Consider the following 23,614-nt stretch of genomic DNA (forward strand, 5'->3'; position numbering starts at 1 on the left):
ATGTATAAATATCTCTGTAACTTCCTGTTTTCGGGACTTCTGAAGCCAGCTTGGAGCTCAGGAGTCGCATATGTATGCTAATAAACCATCTGTGCTTTCTTCAAGTCTCTAAGTTTTGTGGCTTCCCAAAGTGATCTTTCAGGAGTATATTTGGTTTGTGTTGATGTGACAGAGAAGTGAGGGTTTGGGTTGTGTTGATCATGTGACATAGAATTGAGGGGGAAGGAGTAGGTTTGGTTTGTGTTGATGTGACAGAGAAGTGAGGGTTTGGTTTGTGTTGATAATCATGTGACAGAGAAGTGAGGGAAGGAGTTGGTTTGGTTTGTGTTGATCAATCATGTGACATAGAAGTGAGGAGAAGGAGTGGGTTTTCTGATGTGTTGACGCTCTTGCAGCCTTGGGCAGTGGGGCCGGAAAGAGCTGAGGTAAATGTAGGCTCAGGCAGCAGAATTACGAGATCCAGCAATAGTCACGCCTCTTGCGTCTTTGCAAGGTTATGCTGCGTGGTGACGTCAGAAGTGTGTGGTCACGTCTGCGCGTTGGCTGCAGCTGGTGTTGTTGTCGTGTCGTCGCTCGCGCTTTGGCCCGGTGTCCGCTGCCGGTACCGGTACCATGAAGTGGATGTTTAAAGAGGACCATTCGCTAGGTAGGTGGCTGTGACGACAGCGGCCGCGGCCTGCTCCGGAGCCGATAGAGTGGCGCAGGAATCATGCTTGGCCCGTTTCGGGTCGATTCTCGTCATCCTGGTGGCGGTACCGATTCGCCCGCATTACGTAGACGCATCCTGTAAGGGCGGGAAGCGTGTTCTGCGCCTTATATTCGAGCCGGGAGCGCACAAGTGGCTTTTCAGCAGCTGGTCACAGACGGTACCAAACCCTACCCGGATCCCCATCGCATAAAGAGGAGAAGGTTCCCTCCCCAAGTCCCGTACAATATGTCCCTTATCATGTATCCCCAAATTGACACATCATATCCTATACCCCCCCCCCCCACACACCAGTGGTTCCCAACCCTGTCCTGGGGGACCTCTAGCCAATCAGGTTTTCAAGATATCCCTAATGAATATGCACGAGAGAGATTTGCATACCTGTCACTTCCATTACAGTATATGCAAATCTCTCTGGTGCTTATTCATTATATCATATACACGAAAAATAGCTAGATACTTATTAATTTGTTAACTATATCATAAATATGGTCATATCAATTAAATATTTCATTTAACAATTCATATATAATTCTTACATACCTCGCACAATAATTTCTCATATACATACAGAGTCACCCCAGTTCATATAAATACTAGAATAGCTAATCTTAAAAATTTTCACCCACCATCTGGGTGTAGCAGCAACCAAGTACTATAAACAGCAAAAGCCAGGACTAAATGTGCTTGGACTTAAAATTCTCATACAAAAAAATCCATAAATCACTTCATTTGCAGACATGCAGTTGATTTTTCAATGGTAAATACATAAATAGCAATCTCATCCAGCTCGACACGAGTCCATGTTTCGCCACTAGGCGTCTTCAGGAGCTTAAACTGGTCACAGCTCTGCTCCTAATCCACGTACTAAAATATATCACATCTAAAGCTATCCCAGTCTTTTAAATAACTATAAACCATTCTATCAAATTTCCAAATTTCACATTACCTTGTTGCTTCATTATACTTATTCATTTCATGCAGCTCAAGCAGTTGGAAGATCCAAACCAGGATCTCTCTCCTCACTACACAATGAAGGGAAGTTACATATACCTATCGCACTTCCTGGTTCACTTTTATTCGTCACACTAATCAGTAATTCACAACAGGTGCCATTCAACATCTTTATTTAATCCCCTGGGTTCAACTATCCCTATGTATAGATCATATGCTGTTTTTTCTTCAACAACACTTCTGTCACATTACCCCTTTAGTCATATGGACTTGCATTAACACAACAAATCTCATATCACTAACCCTATGCTTTAACTTGGGTGTCCAACCTGCGGCCCGGTGAAGTATTTTGTGCGGCCCCAGTCGAGGGTGATGCAGTGTTTTCCTCTTGCCGGCTCCCTCCTCTGTCTTGCTGCAGCGTTTATGCGGCCCCAGAAACATTTTTTTCAGCCAATGCGACCCAGGAAAGCCAAAAGGTTGGACACCCCTGCTTTAACTGAACCCAGCTTTTTTGTATATATGATATAAGAATATTAGCTATTTAAAGTTTATGATAAGCTCCATAAAAATTTTTTTTGGTATACATATTCATTAGGGATATCTTGAAAACCCGACTGGCTGGGGGTCCCCCAGGACTGGGTTGGGAACCACTGCCCAATACCATATTCCTTACCTTATACTTCAAAACGCATAAACCATATACAATACCACAAACTCTGTTCAATATATCCCAACACAGTACCTCATACCCCAAAGCAAATATAGTCGAACCTCAGTTTGCGAGTAACATGGTTTGCGAGTGTTTTGCAAGACGAGCAAAACATTCCCGCAAATTGTGCCTTGAATTTGCGAGCCCCCCCCCATGATCCGGCATCCCCCGCTCGCATCGCCCCCCCCCCCTGCTGCGATCCGGCATCCCCCACTCACCCACCCAAACACAATCTCTTACCCCTGTCGGGCACCAGCACCAACGCACAGGACATGCTGGTGCCGGTGCCCGAAGATCCTCCCTCTTGCTTGGGCTGGGCCTTGAGCATCTGCGCATGCTCAAGGCCTTCTAGTTCTCGCTCTCTCTGAGATTCTCGGAGATCTCCGAGAATCTCGGAGAGAGCGATAACTAGAAGGCCATGTGTGTTGGTGTTGGTGCCAGTGCCAGATCAGGGTAAGAGATTGTGTTTGGGTGGGTGGGTGAGTGAGTGGGGGATGCCGGATCACAGGGTGTGTGTGAAACAGAACCGGTGGCCTCGGGGGGGAGGGGGTGTTAAGGTGGAGCATCTCCGGTGGCCTCGAGGGGGAGGGGGGGAAACAAATCAAGCGAGTTTCCCTTACTTCCTATGGGGAAACTTGCTTTGATATACGAGTAAATTGGTTTACGAGCATGCTTCTGGAATGAATTATGCTCGTAAACCAAGGTTCCACTATACATCATATCCAAAATCCCCTACACCAAACATTCCGCAGGAAGCATTTCAATCCCCCAATTTAACCTGCTCAACTCTATAACTCTTCTGGAAATGTCCAGATATAACCTCTTATGTAATCCGCCTTAAACCGCAAGGTAATGGCGGAATAAAAGTCACTAATGTAATATAATCCCTTGCCTCATACCCCAAATCACACGTACACCTTATACTATACCCTAAATCCATACAATATATCCCATACACAGTACCTCATATCCCTTACCCTGTATCCCAAAGCAAATACAGCAGGCTTTGGGCCACCCATTGAAGTCATCTGTGTTTTTAACTCTTTTCTCTCCCTTTCCATAAAGGTTTTAAGCCCTCCCCCAGTTCCTGAAAAGCTTTCTGCACTGCAAGTTGGCCAGGTCATTTGTTCCCAGATAGATAACATCATTGTTAGAATCTTTAGTTTCTTCCTTTTGTGCCTGGTAGCCGAAGATCCTGGAAGGCATTTCACTATTTTGGTTTCCTTGCCCTGTGCTCCATCATTTTTAGCCAAGATTAGTGACAATGATGAAAAAGGAAATCTAGTAGAAGACCTTCAGCTAGGGCAATATTTATTTATTTTTTAAAAAAATTTATATACCGCATACAATTATGTGGTTTCCATATCACATACATAAGAACATAAGCAGTGCCTCTGCTGGGTCAGACCAGAGGTCCATCATGCCCAGCACTTCGCTCATGCGGTGGCCCATCAGGTCCAGGACCTGCATGTTAATCCTCTATCTATACCCTTCAATCCCCTTTTCCTTCAGGAAAACATCTAATCCTTTCTTGAAACCCAATACCGTACTCTGTCCTACCACACCCTCTGGAAGCGCATTCCAGGTGTCCACCACCCTCTGGGTGAAGAAGAACTTCCTAGCATTGGTTCTCAATCTGTACCCTTTAATTTATCCGAAAGCCCTCTCGTTCTTGTAGTCTTCAAAGGTTTGAAGAATCTGTCCTTCTCCACTTTCTCTATGCCCTTCATGATCTTGTAAGTCTCTATCATGTCCCCTCTAAGCCTCCACTTTTCCAGGGAAAAGAGCCCCAGTTTCTCCAATCTTTCAGCATAAGAAAGGTTTCCATACCTTTTATCAATCTCGTCGCTCTTTTCTGAACCCTCTTGAGTATCACCATATCCTTCTTAAGGTACGGCGACCAATATTGGACACAGTACTCCAGATGCGGGCGCACCATTGCCCGATACAATGGCAAGATAACTTCCTTCGTTCTGGTTATAATACCTTTCTTGATGATACCTAGCATTCTGTTCACCTTCTTAGAGTCCACTGCACACTGGGCCGACAGTTTCATTGTCTTGTTTACCAGTACCCCTAAGTCCTTTTCTAACATAGTAACATAGTAGATGACGGCAGATAAAGACCCGAATGGTCCATCCAGTCTGCCCAACCTGATTCAATTTAAATTTTTTTTTTATTTTTTTTATTTTTTTTCTTCTTAGCTATTTCTGGGCAAGAATCCAAAGCTTTACCCGGTACTGTGCTTGGGTTCCAACTGCCGAAATCTCTGTTAAGACTTACTCCAGCCCATCTACACCCTCCCAGCCATTGAAGCCCTCTCCAGCCCATCTTCCACCAAATGGCCATACACAGACACAGACCGTGCAAGTCTGCCCAGTACTGGTCTAGTTCAATATTTAATATTATTTTCTGATTCTTTGAACTCAGTCACAGTTTTACTCTCCACCACCTCTCTCGGGAGCGCATTCCAGGCATCCACTACCCTCTCCGTAAAGTAGAATTTCCTAACATTTCTAGGCTACTTTCACCCATTACCAGCCCTCCCATCGTATAGTTGTACCTCGGGTTTCTGTTTCTTACGTGCAAGACTTTACATTTCTCTACATTGAACTTCATCTGCCATCTCGTCACCCACTCCTCTAGTTTGTTCAGGTCCCTTTGTAAACCTTTGCAGTCCTCTTTAGTCCTAGCCCCATTAAATAGTTTTGGTGTCGTCTGCGAATTTTATTACTTTGCACTTCGTCCCTGTTTCTAGATCATTTCTAAATACATCGAATAGCAGCGGTCCAAGCACCGACCCCTGCGGAACACCACTTGTGACCCTCCTCCGGTCTGAGTAGTGGCCCTTCACTCCTACCCTCTGCTTCCTACCCGCCAACCAGTTCCTGATCCATCTGTGTACGTCTCCTTCCACCCCATGGTTCTTCAGTTTCCGAAGCAGAAAGAGACTTAGGAGTGATTGTCAGGGAAGACATGAAGTCTGCAAATCAAGTTGAGCAAGCTTCATCCAAAGCAAGGCAAATCATAGGTTGCATACGCAGGAGTTTCGTCAGCCGTAAACCGGAAGTCATTATGCCACTGTATAGATCCATGGTGAGACCGCACCTGGAGTACTGTGTACAATTTTGGAAGCCACATTACCGCAAGGATGTACTGAGACTGGAATCGGTCCAGAGAATGGCCACCAGGATGGTCTCGGGACTCAAGGAGCTCCCGTACGAGGAGCGGTTAGGGAAGTTGCAGCTCTACTCACTCGAGGAACGTAGAGAGAGGGGAGATATGATCGAGACATTCAAGTACCTCACGGGTCGCATCGAAGTAGAAGAGGATATCTTCTTTTTCAAGGGTCCCGCGGCAACAAGGGGACATCAGTGGAAAATCAGGGGCGGGAAACTGCACGGTGACATTAGGAAGTTCTTCTTCACAGAAAGGGTGGTTGATCGCTGGAATAGTCTTCCACTTCAGGTTATTGAAGCCAGAAGCGTGCCAGATTTTAAGGCCAAATGGGACAAACATGTGGGATCTATCCGCAAAGATAGATAGGGAGGGTCATTGGAGTGGGCAGACTTGATGGGCCGTGGCCCTTATCTGCCGTCTATTTCTATGTTTCTATGTTTACCTTGTCAAAGGCTTTTTGGAAGTCTAAGTAAACGATGTCTATGGGGTCCCTTTGTCCATCCGTTTGTTAATTCCTTCGAAGAAGTGCAATAAGTTCATTAAGCACGATCTTCCCTTGCAGAAGCCATGTTGGCTTGTTGTCATAAGTACTATAAATTCCTTTCTAGATGCTTCTCAATGCTATCTTTATCAGTGCTTCCGCCATTTTTCCCAAAACCGAGGTCAGACTTACCGGTCTGTAGTTCCCCGGGTCACCTCTTGATTCCCTACGATTATCACATATAACATAGACATGTCTAAACAACATCATCAATTGTCCCTGTTATAAACAGGGATAGAGCACAAATTAAATCATCAATTCAGAAATATAAGCAAGCTTTAAATCGTACATTGCTGTAAAAAAAAATTCTAAAAGGTGATTATTAACTGAAATATTGCTTGTATTTATGACAAGAGTGGTGGATTGGAAACATACATGAAACCACCACTGAACAGAAAGATGCCTTAATAAGCTTTATGCATTCTCATGGCCCAGCAAGTTCTTTTAACTGACTGACCTTCAAGAAGTGATACTTGCTGGGTTCCAGAACAGCATATCATTGCAGTTACTCCAGCTCCATTAGTGACATTGTTTTATTAAAACTCTTTATATACTGCTTAGGCTACAAATAAGATCAAAGCAGTTTACAAAATAATCTAATCAAAATAATGAAACCCACAAACAGGCTGCAGATTCTGTGGAAAAAGAAACCTACAATGAGGCTTGGGATCCTTTAATTAAGAAACTCAATCAGGCTTGGGGAACCTGTGGGAAAGAGACCCACCTATGGCTGTTGTTGCATGGCTATTAGGCACGGCCCCTATGGTGATGGGGATGCTGGTTTGCTTATTTGGAAACCACTAATGACAAAGCCACCATGAATCAACACAATACATTTTCTATCCTTGTGATATATGTATATCATGGGCCGTGCACCCAAAATATCCCACACTTTTAAGCGATTTTACATTTCAACTAGTCTTTTAGCCTGTTACATTAACGGGTGCTAGAAGAGATGTGTGTGTCTTTCTTTCTTTCTCTCTCTCCTTGGTCGCTTTCTTTTCTCGGCTGTCCACCAGCACCCCTTGCCTGCTCCCTCCTGTCCAGCAGTAGGCCTTCTCCCTTCCTTTTACCTCCCCCGTGTACAGCAGCATCCCTTCCCTACTCCCCCTGTCCAGCAGCAGCTCTTCTCCCTTCCTTTTACCTCCCCACTGTCCAGCAGCACCCCTTCCCTGCTCCTCCTGTCCAGCAGCAGCCCTTCTCCCTTCCTTTTAATAATAATAATAATTTATTTCTTATATACCGCCAAAGCCGTAGAAGTTTAAGGCGGTTTGCAATAAAGAAGGCTGGACAAACAGCGAAATTTGGTACAATCAGCGAAAGAAGATACAATTGAGAGGGCTGGACAATCAGCGCATATAATATAAAATAAGAAGGATTAGACAGTCAGCGGATATTGGTACAGTCAGCGAATGGAGATGCAATTAAGGGGAAACAGGATGCAGGTACAATATAATATAGGAGAACAAGGGGACAGGCATAGGGGAGTTAGATTATAAATCGATTAAATAGGTTAGTTTTTAATAATTTCCTGAAGTTTAGGTAGGATGAGGAGTGCGAGATAATATTGCCCAGCCAATCGCTAAGTTGACCTTGGAAGGCAAGAGTTCTGTTACCTCCCTCCTGTCCAGTGGCACCTCTTCCCTGCTCCCCCTGTCCAGCAGTAGGCCTTCTCCCTTTTACCTTCCCCCCTATCCAGCAGCACCTCTTCCCTGCTCCCCCTGTCTAGCAGTAGGCCTTCTCCCTTCCTTTTACGCCTCCCCCTGTCCAGCAGTAGGCCTTCTTTCTCCTTTCCTTTTACTCCCCCTGTTCAGTAGCACCTCTTCCCTGCTCCCCAAGTCCAGCAGTAGGCCTTCTTCCTTCCTTTTACCCCCCCTCCCCCGTCCAGCAGCACCTCTTACCTGATCCCCCTGTCCAGCAGTAGGCCTTCTCCTTTCCCTGCTCCCCCTGTAACAGGACAGTTTAGAAGCAAAGTACGTTTCTCAAGACCTTCCGACGCAGGTGGGGATCGTGAGAGGAGCCTCCGCTGCATCTTTGAACTTACAAATAACTCTGCTAATGGAGAGCCGTTGTATTTGGAAAGCCGTTCTATTTGCATTTGATCTTGCAAACCATTTTCCACTCTGTGGATCAATGCAACAAAGTTCCTTCTCTTTGCAGAGAGAGAGAGAGACAGGTTCATTCTTTGTGCAATTTTCTTCAGCTCTGAGGTCTTGAGACACGCAGGGCATTTCACTCATTGGAGTACTGTGTGGGGCCGTTGTAAGCGCGGTAGTACTGTGTGGGGCTGCGATTCACTTTGGGTTCAGCTGCCAGGGCATTTCGCTCATTGGAGTACTGTGTTGGGCCGTTATAAGCGCGGTAGTACTGTGTGGGGCTGCGATTCACTTTGGGTTCAGCTGCCAGGGCATTTCGCTCATTGGAGTACTGTCTTGGGCCGTTATAAGCGCGGTAGTACTGTGTGGGGCTATGATTCACTTTGGGTTCAGCTTCCAGGGCATTTCGCTCATTGGAGTACTTTGTGGGGCTGATGTAAGCGCGCATTCCTGCCTGCCACGGACATACAGATCACGGAACACGCAGGTAGGAGTTCGCATGCGCGCTTAGTGTTTTATTATAGTAGATAAGGGTTACATTCCAAAACAAATAATATAAATACAGTGTTCTCCCCAGAAATTTTTTCCAGCCGGGTGGCATGAAAAAGTAGCCGGGTGGGGCGGGACGGGGAAATTTGGTGATGGGGAAAATTAAGGGCTTCTTTTACTAAGCTGCAATAGCGTTTTTAGCGCGTGCAGAATTGCCGCGCTACATGGCTAGAACTAACGCCAGCTCAATGCTGGCATTTTTGTCTAGCACGTGCAGCAATTCTGTGCGAGCTAAGCGTGTGGTAAAACCGCTAGCGCAGCTTAATAAAAGGAGCCCTAAATGTGTACTATTTGTATTAGTTATTTGTATTTGTATTAGAGGAAGTGATCAGGCAGAGTACGGTACAGGGATTCAAACAGGGATTGGACGGATTCCTGAAGGATAAAGGGATCATGGGATACTGAGGGAGGAGCTGGGATGTAACACAAGTATAGAAAGCTAATCAGGTAATGAGTATAGAAACCAAACCAGGTCGTGCATGTGCAAGACCGGAGGGTTAGGACTTCGATAGGAAGACAGGACTTAAATGAGAAACCAAGGTGGCAAGGGAGTCCCTTCTGGTGATACAGACAGGTCGTGACCTGTTTGGGCCGCCGCGGGAGCGGACTGCTGGGCAGGATGGACCTGTGGTCTGACCCGGCAGAGGCACTGCTTATGTTCTTATGTTCTTATTTTCCAATGCTCAATATGGCAACCTTTCTTAAGGTTTGACACTTGTTCCATAATTTTTTATTTAATTTAAGAAGTATCCAATTCTAGAAGTGAATAATTAGATATTTGCCCTCTTTCAAATAGTATAGAGCAGCGCGTCTCAAACTTTTTTAACTCCGGCACACTAAACTGAGCAAATGTTTTTTGTGGCACACTAAATGCGGCAAATAATTTTCATGGCTGGAAAAAATTTCTGGGGAGAAAACGGTTGCCGTTAGTTTTCAAGGTCCAATCATGTCAAAGACTGATGCTTATCTGGGCAGTTGTATAATAAAAAGAATGGATAAGATAACATGAGAAGTGAAATTGTCATGAATCAGAGGGATACATACCCTGTAGGTCCTAAAAGCAGGCTTGTGGATTAGATATAAACTATGAAGGCAGTGGTGTACCTAGCATATGTGACACCCATCATTTTTTTACACCCCCCCATCTGTATGAAAAACATTATTTTTAGTAATAATCCACACATCACACAAGAGTGTACCTAGGAAAAGGCAGCATCTTACATACTGCAGTGAGCAGTACAACATCAATACACCCATTGTAAAACTAAACAAGCCAGACTAGTACAGATCAATCCTACACAGTCAATCCTAACTGAAAACCATGTCTTTCGAACACACAGAACACAGAAAACACCTTCGCCTAGTATGGAATATGTAATCACAAACTAATCCCTCTCCCTTTTACAAAACTATAATGTGGTTTTTAGCCATGGTGGTAACAGCTCAGACTCTCATAGAATTCTGAGCAATTACCACCATGGCCGGTGCTATAAAAAACCCTCTACAGTTTTGTAAAAGGGGGGATAAAATATAAAAACGTAGACAAAGGTTAAATTGAACCACCAAGAAGCTGGACTCTGTATACAATGCAACACCACAGAAACAGCGATGCATCTCCCCTAAAGCAAAAAAATAAATAGAATTTTTTCTACATTGTCTTCTCTGGTTTCTGCTTTCCTCATAGTCTTGTCACTCTCTTCCTTTCATCCACTGTCTACCCTCTCTCTGCCCCTTCTATATGGCATCTTCTCTCCTTGTATTCCCCTTCCATCTCTCCCTTCATCCCTATTATTATGCATCCATCTTCTTCCCTTCCCTCCTCCAATGGTCTGGCATCTCTCTCCTGTTCTTCCCTTCCTTCTCCCACACGCCCATGGTCTGGCATTTCACTCTCTCCTCTCCCTTCCCCCCACTTCCATCAGCATCTGCCCCCTTTCTTTCCCTCCAACCCAATTCCATCCAGTATCCTTCCCCCTTATGTGTCTCTCTCCTTTCCCTGCACACCAATTCCATCAGCATCTGCCCCCTTTCTCTCCCTCCACCACCCTTCCATACCACCCTGACCCCCTTTTTCTCCCTCTACCACCCTTCTATGCTCCTCTCTCCCTCCAAACCAGCAAGGTCCCATGATGACTGCTTCTGTTGCCTCTGCCTCTGGAAGATGCAAGTGATGTTGGAGGGGGTGGGCCGGCAGGCGCAGGGAGTTGTGGCAAGGTTCCACAATGACTGCAGCTGCCAGTCCACCCCTTCCGACGCCACTTACGTCTTCCGGAGGCAGAGGTGGCAAATGCAGTCATAGCAGGACCTTCCTGCACTTCAGTGTGGCTGCCGACTCTGCTTCGGAATAAGTACGGCAGCCGCGCTGAGGTGCAGGTGCCATTTAGAGCAGCTCGGAAGGTTCTGGATCCAGCCGGCTGTGTACCCCCCTAAGGCTGGCACCCGGGGCGGTCTGCCACTGTACAAGGGGACAAAAAATAATAAAAAGAATGGATAACTTGACCGATTTAGACATGTCATACAATTATAACCATAAAAATATGTCGTAAAATGTAATTCTAAACTCAAAAGACTCCAGATGAAAAGCAGACTATAGAAAGGAAACCAGAAAAGACCGGGTAGATGAAAAGTGAAACCTGGAAAAGATCTAAATTATTCTTCAAATGAGCTTCTATTAAAACCAAAGAATAAAACCACAGCACTCGGGAAAGTAAAAAAGGGAGAGTAAAATGGACTTAACGAAAAGGTCTCTGCACTAATGAGATAAACTCCTACGCAGAATAAATGTGAACATGCGACAGTGGGGCTATGATATTTGATCTGTTGAAAGAGGCGCCAAAACAGTGTCGGCAGTGGATTGAATGCACACTGATAGGGGAGGGGCATCGGGCTGTTAAAAAAGGCTGCTTTAATAAATAAATGAAAATACTGGTGAAAAACTAAATAAAAAACCAAAACCATGATAAAATGCCGAACCTGACTGCAAGTGGTAGTGAAAGTAGCATAAGGCACCCGTAGTACTGTTAGTGCCAGAGCTGCTAAGAATAAAGAACCGTGCTGTACATGAGGAGAAAAAAGAAAGAATGAGGTGATAAGATGTAAAGTGCTGGTCCCTCACTGCACCATTTGATAAAACTAAGGAGCCATGTTCTAGAGCAGGGGTGCCCACACTTTTTGGGCTTGCGAGCTACTTTTAAAATGGCCAAGTCAAAATGATCTACCAACAATAAAATTTAAAAAAAACACAAAGTACACTGTACGCATAGAAAATGTTGCACACTGTACGCATAGAAAATGTTAATTATTATTCCTATTCCAGGGTTTTTCAAAGAGGTCAAAGCAGATGACTCTATGCACTATCATCTCAGTAACAACCATACAAAAATAGACAAATACACCCCCTCCCTTTTTACTAAACCACGATAGCAGTTTTTAGTGCAGGGAGTTGCGCTGAATGCCCAGCGCTGCTCTCGACGCTCATAGGCTCCCTGCGCTAAAAACCTCTATTGCGGTTTAGTAAAAGGGGACCTTAGTGTAAAATATAGACATCAGATATAAATTCAGACACATTTTGATCACTAAATTTAAAATAAAATCATTTTTCCTACCTTGTCTGGTGATTTCATGAGTCTCTGGTTGCACTTTCTTCTTCTGACTGTGCATCCAATCTTTCTTCCCTTCTTTTAGCCTGTATGCTTCCTCTCCTCTAGACCTCATTCCCTCCCCCAACTTTTCCTTCCTCTCTCCCTGCCCTTTCTTTCTCTCTGCCTCCCTTTCTTTTTTTTTTATGTTTCTCTTCTTTCCTTCTGTCTCCCTGCCTGCCCTTTTTCTTTCTTTCTCCCTGCCCTCCCCCAAGCCACTGCCACTGCCATCGGGGACCAGGATCCGAACCGCCACCAATAACAGGCCCGAAAGCCGATGCTGCCCCAGGCTCTCCCTGCTTCTGCCGACCAGCTTTCCTCTCCCCGACATCAATTCTGCCATCGGGGAGAGGAAGGCTGATCGGCCCAAGATCGCGATCGATCTATTGGGGGAAATGTTGTCGGGTCCTGCCTTCGCGGGAACAGAAAGTAGGCAGGACCCGGCAGCAAGAAGAGCAAATGCTTCACTAACCTGTCTCCCGCCTTAGGCCATAGCGAACACTTGCTTCAGGGCTCTCAACATGTGCGTGCCGGCTTCCCTTCTCTTCCCTCTGAAACCGGAAGTTATGTCGGGGGGGGAGAAGGGAAGCCGGCACGCACATGTTGAGAGCCCTGAAGCAAGCGTTCGCTATGGGCTAAGGCGGGAGACAGGTTAGTGAAGCATTTGCTCTTCTTGCTGCCGGGTCCTGCCTACTTTCTGTTTCCACGAAGGCAGGACCCGGCAGCATTTCCCCCAATAGAACCCCGGAGCATAAGATCGCTACGGGCTGAAATCTCCAAGCCGGGTTTTTTTTATGTTCAGCAGCGGTGGCAGCAGCAGCAGATGATAGCCGGGCGCTCGTCTAAATTAGCTGGGCGGACCGCCCAGCTAAAAGGCCCTAGGGAGAACACTGTAAATATTTTATAGAGTAATATTTCCTCTTTCAGATGGTAATAGTTAGAAAAAGAATCAGGCAGACTCTTATTTTATAGTTGATCCTGAAAATTTCAGCCCTTGTGTCAGTGGTGCAAAATTTGAAGGAATATTCTGATGTGAATAGCTGCAAATTTGACAGTATAGTGTCCAATGCAAGGATAATCTATGATAAAAATCTGAAGTCTTTATCTGCTTTTGCTCTGGAGCTATAGTAGCTGATAAACTGGTCAAAATCTGTCATGACAAAACTGTGACAACTTTTAAGGCACACTTTGAGCAAAAGTTTTAAGTGGGCTTTTGCATCCATGATGTTCATACTAGCATTGCTGAAACTAGCATAAAAAGTTGCAGTGGATTACAAAAAATTAGTATTTTTCTTGTCAGCTTTATGAGCATCTAAGAATGTGCATAGCAGTGAATAAAATGTCAATGTTATCAGCACCCAGTAAAACAAAAGGGTCTTCTAGCTCAGTGCCATTTGCAACTAAGGATCTGATATTTTGGTAAACTTTTATTTAATTTTTTTTTTAATGCTATGCTAGTTCTACATACAAATTTTGAACAAAATCTGAGACATAACGGTGGGGAGCATTTTTTTATTTGATATCACTTGGCATGGAATGACCCAAATCCCCTACACCAGGGTTTCTCAAACTGTGGTATGCATACCCTAGGCGGTACGTGGACTGCCTGTTGGGGGTACGTGGGCTGACCCCCCACCCCTCGCCTTCCCCCTGCCTGCCGCCGCTGCTGACCGCCGCAACTCTGGGAAGGGAAGGGCCAAGTGCGTGCAGCGATTGCACGCTGCTGGCCCACAAGCCTTCCTCCAACGTCCATTCTGATGTCAAAGAGAAGGTCCGCTGCTTGGCTGGCTTGTGGGCTGGCGGCGTGCAATAGCTGCACGCACCCTTCCCTTCTTGGAATTGCGGTGAGTGGCGGCAGCAGATCTGGGAGAGGTGGAATTGGCGGCAGATAGGCAGGCTTCGGCGCAGCAGGGAGGGAGGGAGGCAGGCTTTGGTGTGGGAGGGAGGAAGGACAAAGGCTGGAAGGCAGTGAGGGGGAGGGGGCATGAACTCGGGACATAGGAAGGAAGTAGGGAGGAAGGGGGAACTAACTTGGGACATAGGAAGGAGGGAGGGAGGGAATAGAAAGGGGCCTGAGTGTGTGAGATTGAAAGAGATGGTGCACATGGGGAAAAGGAAGTGAAAAATTGGGCATAGAGAGGAGTGAGGTAGAGATGCATAGGGAATAGAAGGATGAGAGGGAGAAATGTTGGATGTGGTGGTAGAGAGGGATCAGGATTCATTTAAATTTTATTATTTTACAGTGGACTAGGAATACTGCCAAGTGAAAATTAAGTGGGTAACCTTCCCCAACCTCTTGTTTCATTACTTGTCCCTTTTTATTTTTTTATGAATTGTATTTAATCCTCTTTTTCAAACGTATTATTTTATTAAAATTTGAACTAATTGTCTTGTTTTTTTATTTTAACCTAATTTTTAACTAAATGTAAATCACATTGGATTTGGGTTTTGCGATCAAATCAAATATTTTAAATAAACTTGAAACTTGATGCAAGGGGGAGGAATGTTGGGCATAGTGATAGAGGGAGAGATGTGGCATGATGTTGAAGAGGGGTGATAGGAGAAATGGGCATGGGGCTGGTGGGCCTTGGTGAAAAATGATCTGGGGAATTAGAGAGGAAGAAAAGTTGGACTCATGGAGGGATAGAGAGAGATGTTGGTTGGGGAGTGGAATTAGGTCTGGAGGAGAGGAAGCATGCAGGAAGCAGAAAGAAAGATTGGATGCACAGTCGGAAGGAAGTGCAACCAGAGACTCATGAAATCACCAGACAACAAAGGTAGGAAAATGATTTTATTTTCAATTTAATGATCAAAAAGTATCAGTTTTGAGAATTTATATCTGCTGTCTATATTTTGCGCTATATTTGTCTATTTTTCTTTAGTTGTTACTGAGGTGATATTGCATATTTTAAAGTCATCTGCCTTGACATCTTTGCAACCCCCCTAAATATAAATGACAATTAACATTTTCTCTGCATACAGTGTGCTTTGTGTTTTTTAAAAATTTTTATTGTTACCATTATGTTTTAATAAGATTATATTGTGTGTATATGAAAAATGGATGGAAGAAATTGAATTAAAATTAGTATTCTTATTATGGAGTGGAGTTTGGGCGGGTCTGGGGTGGAATTTGGGTGGGTTTTGGGCACAGTTTGATCAGGGGTACTTGGTTGGTATTTGTTAGGCTTAGGGGCTTGAAAAGGTTGAAAAGCACTGCCCTACTCCATATCCCATACCTTCTACCCCTACACAACATACCATACTCAAAATCGTATAATAGATGTAGGATGATTGATTGATTATGCCATAATTGTTGGTATTAATAACTATGTATTGTAATACCACTACAGAATCCCCTGTAACTCTATATAGAGCCCATGTATTGTAACACCTCGCAGAAGCTCTTTGTAACTCTGTATTATAACACCTCCACAGAAACTCAAGTATTGTAACACCTTTTACAGAAGCTCATGCAAACCGCTCTGAGTTGACATCCCAGTCATTAGCGGTATAGAAGCTAACAATATACCATATATTAAACCCTAAACCTCATACAATATGTCCCATACCCTTCATATGTTGATTGGGGTATCCCTATTGTGGGGTCTTCTAGAACTAGGGAGAGCCTGGATTCTCTACAAGGAAAACTGTTCCAGCAGTTGGTAATGGAACCCACGTGGGATGGGGTCATACTGGACTGGGAAAGTGGGGGCATGTTAGAAAGTTCTAGATATGCCGCACCGCGCATGCCCTCCTGCCCGATATAGATGCGCGGTCCCTAGTTTCTTAGTTTCCGCGATGCTAAGAAGTCGCGTTTTTCAACGGCTGTTGAAATCTTTCTTGCCTTCCCGCTTGACACGTTATTTTTCTAGTTTTTTCTTCTGTTCTTCCTCAATCTGGTTTTAGGAAGTGTCAGTGGTGTGCACGCCCTATTTTTCAAACAGATCCTCATAATTGGTGCCTCCAGTGTTTGGGTCCTGATCATAGGGCTTCTTCTTGCACCCGCTGTGCTTCTGTGCGCTGTGTGTGTTAAAAAACCGTCAACTTCAGCAACGGTTACTTTTTGGTGTCGAGATGGAAAGTGCGTCGACATCGGCCCCGACGTTGACTGCTGCATCGAAATCGACACCGTCACAATCGACACTGCAAGGATCTTCTTCGGTTTCGCTTCCAGCAGGTAAGCCAGCTAAGAAGCCTTCCCCTATCCCTGCGGGCCCTCAGGTAGAACCAGCAGTGAGCCAAGTCCTGCAGACCTCGCGGCGTCCTCGGAAACGCTCGGTTCCCATTGAGATGAGTGCCTCGTCATTGGCCTCCTCATCTCCGGAGCGCAGAGCAGCACCGAAGGTACCTTCCAAGAAACAAGCGGTACCGGTGCCTTCATTGGACGATCGCATTGCAGCTATATTGCAAGTCCAATTGAAAGAACAGTTACAACAACTGCTTCCTGCGCTCTTGACACCAACCATTTCGGTGCCGATGGCTGTTGAGCCTATTTTATCGGCTGCGGCACTTTTGGCTCCGCATCATTCTACCTCTTCGATGTCTATGCCAGAATTATCGGTAGAACCGAGGGTATCGGAGTCTCGTTTTGTGGAACCTACTCCTAGGGTTGTTTCATCTCATAGGATTGCTTCAGTGTCTACTGCTCCCGTGCTGGTGTTAGATTCTTCTTGGCACCTTTCTTCACATAATTCTCCCGGTACTGGTTTGGTACAATCGGGTAAGTCACTCAGAAAGTCTGCTCACTTTGAATCTTTGACACCAGAGTCTCAGGATCGTTTACCTCCTGTACGCAATCCAGATCTATGGGATGATTCTGAAGATCCTCTGGTTTCAGAGGATGAAATATCTTTGATGAAGATCCATCTTTACAAGAACCTGTTAGTAAACCAGAACAAACTCCTTTCTCTAAAGCAGGGGTGCCCAATACGTCGATCGCGATCGACAGGTCGCTCGCTCAGGTGACCCCAGTCGATCGCAGAGCGGGTTCCCTTCCCTTCTCTTTTTTTACCCTCCTGACTAGCCCGCTCCTGAATTCTGCTGCTGCCGCCGCTGCTCGACATTAAAAAAAAAAAAACGGCTTGAAGAACTTATGCTCCGGGGGCTAACATGTGCTTGTACCGGCTTCCCTTCTCTTCCCTCTGAAACCAGAAGTTATGTCCGGGGGGGGGGGAAATGGGAATCCAGCACGCACATGTTAGAGCCCCGTTCGCGGGCTAAAGCGGGAAACAGGTCAGTGAAGCTTGCGATTTGCTCTTCTTGCTGCCAGGTCCTGCCTACTTTCTGTTTCCTCAAAGGCAGGACCCGGCAGCATTTCTCACAATAGGTCGATCTTGGGCCGATCAGCCTTCCTCTCCCCGATGTCAATTCTGCCGTCGGAGAGGAAGTTCTAGCCAGCGGAACTTCCTCTCCTACGGCAGAATTGACATCTGGGAGAGGAATGCTAGTGGGCCCGAAGCAGGGAGAGCTTGGCCGGCAGCCTGTTATCCGATGGCAGTGGCAGTGGCTTGGGGGAGGGCAGGGAGGGAGAAAGAGGGCAGGCAGGGAGACAGAAGGAACGAAGAGAAACAGAAAAAAAGAAAGAGGGCATGAAGAGAGAAAGAGCGGGCAGGGAGAGAGGAAGAAAACGTTGGGGGGGGGAATGAGGAGAGGAAGCATATAGGCTGAAAGAAGGGAAGAAAGATTGGATGCACAGTCAGAAGAAGAAAGTGCAACCAGAGACTCATGAAATCACCAGACAAGGTAGGAAAAATTATTTTATTTTAAATTTAGTGATCAAAATGTATCTGAATTTATATCTGCTGTCTATGTTTTACACTGTGGTCCCCTTTTACTAAACCCCAATAGAGGTTTTTAGCGCAGGGAGCCTATGAGCGTCGAGAGCAGCGCTGGGCATTCAGCGCAGCTCCCAGCTCTAAAAACTGCTATCGTGGTTTAGTAAAAAGGGAGGGGGGTATTTGTCTGTTTTTGTATGGTTGTTAGTGAGTTGATAGTGCATAGAGTCATCTGCTTTGACCTCTTTGAAAAGCCCTGGAATAGGAATGATGATTAACATTTTCTATGCGTACAGTGTGCTTTGTGTTTTTTTTTAAATTTTATTGTTGGTAGATCATTTTGACTTGGTCATTTTAAAAGTAGCTCGCAAGCCCAAAAAGTGTGGGCACCCCTGCTCTAAAGTTTTGAAAGAAATGGCTGAGACACTCTCCATCCCATTGCAATCTGATTCAAAGAAGTCAAAAGCATTTTTAGATGCTTTAGACTTTGATCAACCTCCCAAAGAGTTTCTAAAGTTACCCCTTCATGACATTCTGAGGGAAACTTTCTATAAAAATCTAGAAACTCCTTTGATTATTCCTGGAGCTCTACAGACCTCCGACTCAATCGCAGCAAATTGATAAGGATCTGATTGTGGATATCCAAAAGTTTGGAAGGAAAGAGGAGGTTCTGCTGTTGGGAGAGTTCAACCTGCCGGATGCGGACTGGAATGTTCCGTCTGCGGAATCGGAAAGAAGTAGGGAGATTGTGGATGCCTTTCAAGAGGCTCTGCTCAGACAAATGGTGACGGAACCCACAAGGGAAAAAGCGATATTGGATCTGGTCCTCACAAATGGAGAGAGCATCTCTAATGTTCAAGTGGGTGCTCACCTGGGAAATAGCGATCATCAAACGGTTTGGTTTGATATAACGGCTACAGTGGAGAGCGGCCGCACGATACTTAAAGTCCTTGATTTCAAACGTACGGACTTTAATGCAATGGGAGAGTACCTGAAGAAAGAGCTGTTAGGATGGGAGGACATAAGAGAAGTGGAAAGACAGTGGTCTAAGCTGAAAGGAGCGATAAAAATGGCTACGGACCTTTTTGTGAAGAAAATCAATAAAAACAAGAGAAAAAGGAAGCTGATATGGTTCTCCAACCTAGTGGCTGAGAAAATAAAGGTGAAAGAGTTGGCGTTCGTGAAATATAAGAAAACCCAAGAAGAGGAGAGCAGAAAGGACCACAGGGTGAAACTGAAAGAAGCCAAGAGAGAGATACGTCTGGCGAAAGCACAGGTGGAAGAACAAATGGCTAAAAATGTAAAAAAGGGAGACAAAAATTTATTCAGATATATTAGTGAAAGGAGGAAGATGAAAAATGGAATTGCTAGGCTAAAAGATGCTGGGAACCAATATGTGGAGAGTGATGAAGAGAAAGCAAATGTGCTAAACAAATACTTCTGTTCTATGTTCACAGAAGAAAATCCTGGAGAAGGACCGAGATTGTCTGGCAAAGTTACACGAGAAAATGGAGTAGATTCTGCGCCGTTCACGGAAGAGGGTGTTTATGAGCAACGTGAAAAACTGAAGGTGGACAAAGCGATGGGACCAGACGGGATCCATCCCAGGATACTAAGAGAGCTCAGAGAGGTTCTGGCGAGTCCTATTAAAGACTTGTTCAACAAATCTCTGGAGACAGGAGTGATTCCTGGGGATTGGAGGAGAGCGAATGTGGTCCCTATTCATAAAAGTGGTCACAGGGATGAAGCAGGAAACTATAGGCCAGTGAGCCTCACTTCAGTTGTTGAAAAAAATAATGGAAGTGTTGCTGAAAGAAAGGATAGTGTACTTCCTTGAATCTAATGGGTTACAGGATCCGAGGCAACATGGCTTTACAAAAGGTAAATCATGCCAAACGAACCTGATTGAATTTTTTGATTGGGTGACCAGAGAGCTGGATCGAGGACATATGCTAGATGTAATTTACTTGGAATTCAGCAAAGCCTTTGATACAGTTCCTCATAGGAGGCTGTTGAACAAACTTGAAGGACTGACGTTAGGACCCAATGTGGTGAACTGGGTCAGAAACTGGCTGTCTGACAGACACCAGAGGGTGGTGGTTAATGGAAGTCGTTCGAAGGAAGGAAAGGTGAGTGGTGGACTCCCTCAGGGTTCGGTGCTGGGGCCAATCCTGTTCAATATGTTTGTGAGTGACATTGCTGAAGGGTTAGAAGAAAAAGTGTGCCTTTTTGCAGATGAAACCAAGATTTGTAACAGAGTAGACACCGAAGAGGGAGTGGAAAATATGAAAAAGGATCTGCAAAAGTTAGAGGAATGGTCTAATGCCTGGCAACTAAAATTCAATGCAAAGAAATGCAGAGTAATGCATTTGGGGATTAATAATAGGAAGGAACCGTATATGCTGGGAGGAGAGAAGCTGATATGCACAGACGGGGAGAGGGACCTTGGGGTGATAGTGTTCGAAGATCTAAAGGCGAAAAAACAGTGTGACAAGGCAGTGGCTGCTGCCAGAAGGATTCTGGGCTGTATAAAGAAAGGCGTAGTCAGTAGAAGGAAGAAGGTGTTGATGCCCCTGTACAGGTCATTGGTGAGGCCCCACTTGGAGTATTGTGTTCAGTTTTGGAGACCGTATCTGGCGAAAGACATAAGAAGACTTGAGGAGGTCCAGAGGAGGGCGACGAAAATGATAGGAGGCTTGCGCCAGAAGACGTATGAGGAGAGACTGGAAGCCCTGAATATGTATACCCTAGAGGAAAGGAGAGACAGTGGAGATATGATTCAGACGTTCATATACTTAAAGGGTATTAACGTAGAACAAAATCTTTTCCAGAGAAAGGAAAATGGTAAAACCAGAGGACATAATTTGAGGTTGAGGGGTGGTAGATTCAGGGGCAATGTTAGGAAATTCTACTTTACGGAGAGGGTGGTGGATGCCTGGAATGCGCTCCCGAGAGAGGTGGTGGAGAGTAAAACTGTGACTGAGTTCAAAGAAGCGTGGGATGAACACAGAAGATTTAGAATCAGAAAATAATATTAAAGATTGAACTAGGCCAGTTACTGGGCAGACTTGTACGGTCTGTGTCTGTGCATGGCCGTTGGGAGGAGGATGGGCTGAAGAGGGCTTCAATAGATGGGAGGGTGTAGATGGGCTGGAGTAAGTCTTAACAGAGAGTTTGGCAGTTGGAACCCAAGCACAGTACCGGGTAAAGCTTTGGATTCTTGCCCAGAAATAGCTAAGAAGAAAAAAAAAAAAAAATTTAAATTGAATCAGGTTGGGCAGACTGGATGGACCATTCGGGTCTTTATCTGCCGTCATCTACTATGATACTATATTACTATGGTTTGTTTTTTTTAAGTACAGAGGGGGGAGAGTATTAAAAGAAGTGCCAGATTAGGCATGGGGGGAGAGCTTATGGGGCCAGAAACAGAGAACAGAGAGAGAGATGGTGAGCAAAGGTCTGAAGGGAGAGAAGTTGGACCTGGGGTGGTGTAGAGGAAGAAGGAAAGAGATACTTGAAGGGAGAACTGTTGAAAAGAGAAAGGGAGAAATGGTGGACCTGGGGGAGGGAGGCAGGCAGTTAGGGGGAGAGATGGGATGGGGGCAGTTGGGAAGAGAAAGGGAGAGAAGTTGGATCTGGGGATGGAAGGGAGGGAGAAATGTTAGGCCTGTAGATGGAAGGCAGAGAGGTGCAGCATCTCTCTTTTTTTCCCTCCATTTCATTGTTCAGCATCAAGGGGGGAGGGAAGAAGAAAAACAGAAAAGAGAGGGAGCAAATTGTTTGACCATGGGGATAGAGCAGGAGAGATGGACCCATGGGAAGGCAGGAGGGAAAAGAGCTGGGATAAGATGATGCTAGGGGATGGAAAGAAAGGGACAGGGAGTTATAGCCTGACCAGTGGAGAGGGGGATTCTGAAAGTGTTGAGCCGTGTGGATGAGGTCAAAAGGGAGATGACAAGTTGAGTGAGAGAGCAATGAGTACAGTGGTAGAAATGTGGTAATGTTGAGTAGATAGAAAGAAATAGGGTGGGAAAGGAGTGAGAAGGGAAATGGGAGAGCTAGGGACTGAGAGAAGATGGAGAATTGAGAGGTAGCTGAACATTTAAAAAGAAGAAGGGTGAGAAAGAAGGCAAGATTTGAGTGGACAGATGCAAAAAAGAAAAGAAAAAATTAAGAAAGCTGAAAGGGAAAAATCAGGCATAAGGAGGAAATGGAACAAGAGAGAAGAGGAGAAAAAAAATGAACAGGAGACACTGGAAAGAGAATTAGTTGAAGATAGAGAAAAAGTAGAAAGAGAAACTGGGACCAAGATGATGGAAAAACAAAATATTCTGATAAGGTAGGGATAATTGTTTTATTTTGAATTTATTAACTGGAATATTTTAGCTTTTTGTATTTAGTGCCCTAGTCATATACAGCTGATTTGGGGGAAGGACTGGAGCCCAAAATTAGTGGATGGGCAACAAAGTTTCTCCCTGCCTGAGTGCAATTTATAAATACATGAGCTAGTGGGGATTCCCAAGCCCTGCCACCTGGAGACATCTTCCTTCAGTCTGGAAACCCAAAATCTCCAAACTTTGCAGCCAATGGCAATATCCTCAAGCTGCCACTGCTTTCATGCATGCATGAAAGCCAGGAGGGGGGGCAGGGAGGAGGGAAGACAGCAGCTCTTCACTATTGCTGCCAGCTGCAGAACTTGAGAAGTTGGAGAGGGAGGAGGTGGCTGTCAGTTGGTGAGGCTTGGGGATCCCTACTAGCTACAGCAGGGGAGTTGTTCATTTTGAGGGAGCTAAGCTCAAAGTGGGAGGCCCAAAAAAGCAGTAATATTTACCCTGACTGGATGATCCTTCATGTGCGCCGCTGACAGCTGATTCAGCATCCCCGCTCTGAAGAGGCTCACCATAGCTGTAATAGAAGTGAATGGGAAAACCAGGAGCGCGCATCCCTGCTCATCAGAGTGGGGCTGCAGAAGCCTGTGGCTGTTCCCACTGTCAGCGGTACACATGGAGGATCACTCAGTCAGGGTAAGTATTACTGCTTTTTTGGATTCCCCTCCACAGTGTCCCTTTAATGAAGGTTTATTATTGGATACTTACATCTTCTATATTAGTGATTGTAAATTTGGGACCTGCTCAACCTTTTTTATGCTCATCAGCAAGTGTTAGTGTTTGTGCGGCATCAGAAATTTTTTTTTTGGCCAGTGTGGCCCAGGGAAGCCAAAAGATTGGACACCCCATTTTAAAGTAAGTATGGAGAGCTAATAAAATAGAAACCATTTGAAAGCAAAGATAGATACGAGTACGCACAATGCGGACATGAGCCAAAATGTGGCTGCCTTAAGTTACAACAAAAAACTGCTCTTTATTCTTCATTTACCTTATGAGGGCTCACTGTGGAGAGCAACAAGAAATAGTGCATTCAACCTGCTGAGAATAAACAAAATTCTTATTTTAAGGTTTTAGTCAGT

General features: G+C 45.1%; 2 protein-coding genes across 3 annotated transcripts in view; one reads left to right on the forward strand and one right to left on the reverse strand.

The window, feature by feature from the left end:
- TMEM231 (transmembrane protein 231) overlaps positions 1 to 1,733 on the reverse strand; it is a 177,810-nt gene extending 176,077 nt beyond the window's left edge. The window contains exon 1 of the mRNA XM_033941480.1: positions 1,656 to 1,733. Within this exon, the coding sequence (XP_033797371.1) occupies positions 1,656 to 1,668 (13 nt within the window). The 5' untranslated portion in view covers positions 1,669 to 1,733. The remainder of the gene's footprint in view (positions 1 to 1,655) is intronic.
- Positions 1 to 23,614, forward strand: part of GABARAPL2 (GABA type A receptor associated protein like 2) — a 105,982-nt gene that overhangs the window by 24,351 nt on the left and 58,017 nt on the right. The window contains exon 1 of one of the 2 annotated variants that reach the window (XM_033941482.1): positions 495 to 646. The exons of the other annotated variant lie outside the window; for it this stretch is intronic. Within the exon in view, the coding sequence (XP_033797373.1) occupies positions 613 to 646 (34 nt within the window). The 5' untranslated portion in view covers positions 495 to 612. Of the gene's footprint in view, positions 1 to 494; positions 647 to 23,614 lie in introns of those variants that run through there. 2 annotated transcript variants of the gene reach the window in all.

This window comes from Geotrypetes seraphini, chromosome 4, assembly GCF_902459505.1.
Source record: "Geotrypetes seraphini chromosome 4, aGeoSer1.1, whole genome shotgun sequence".
Lineage (NCBI taxonomy): Eukaryota > Metazoa > Chordata > Amphibia > Gymnophiona > Dermophiidae > Geotrypetes > Geotrypetes seraphini.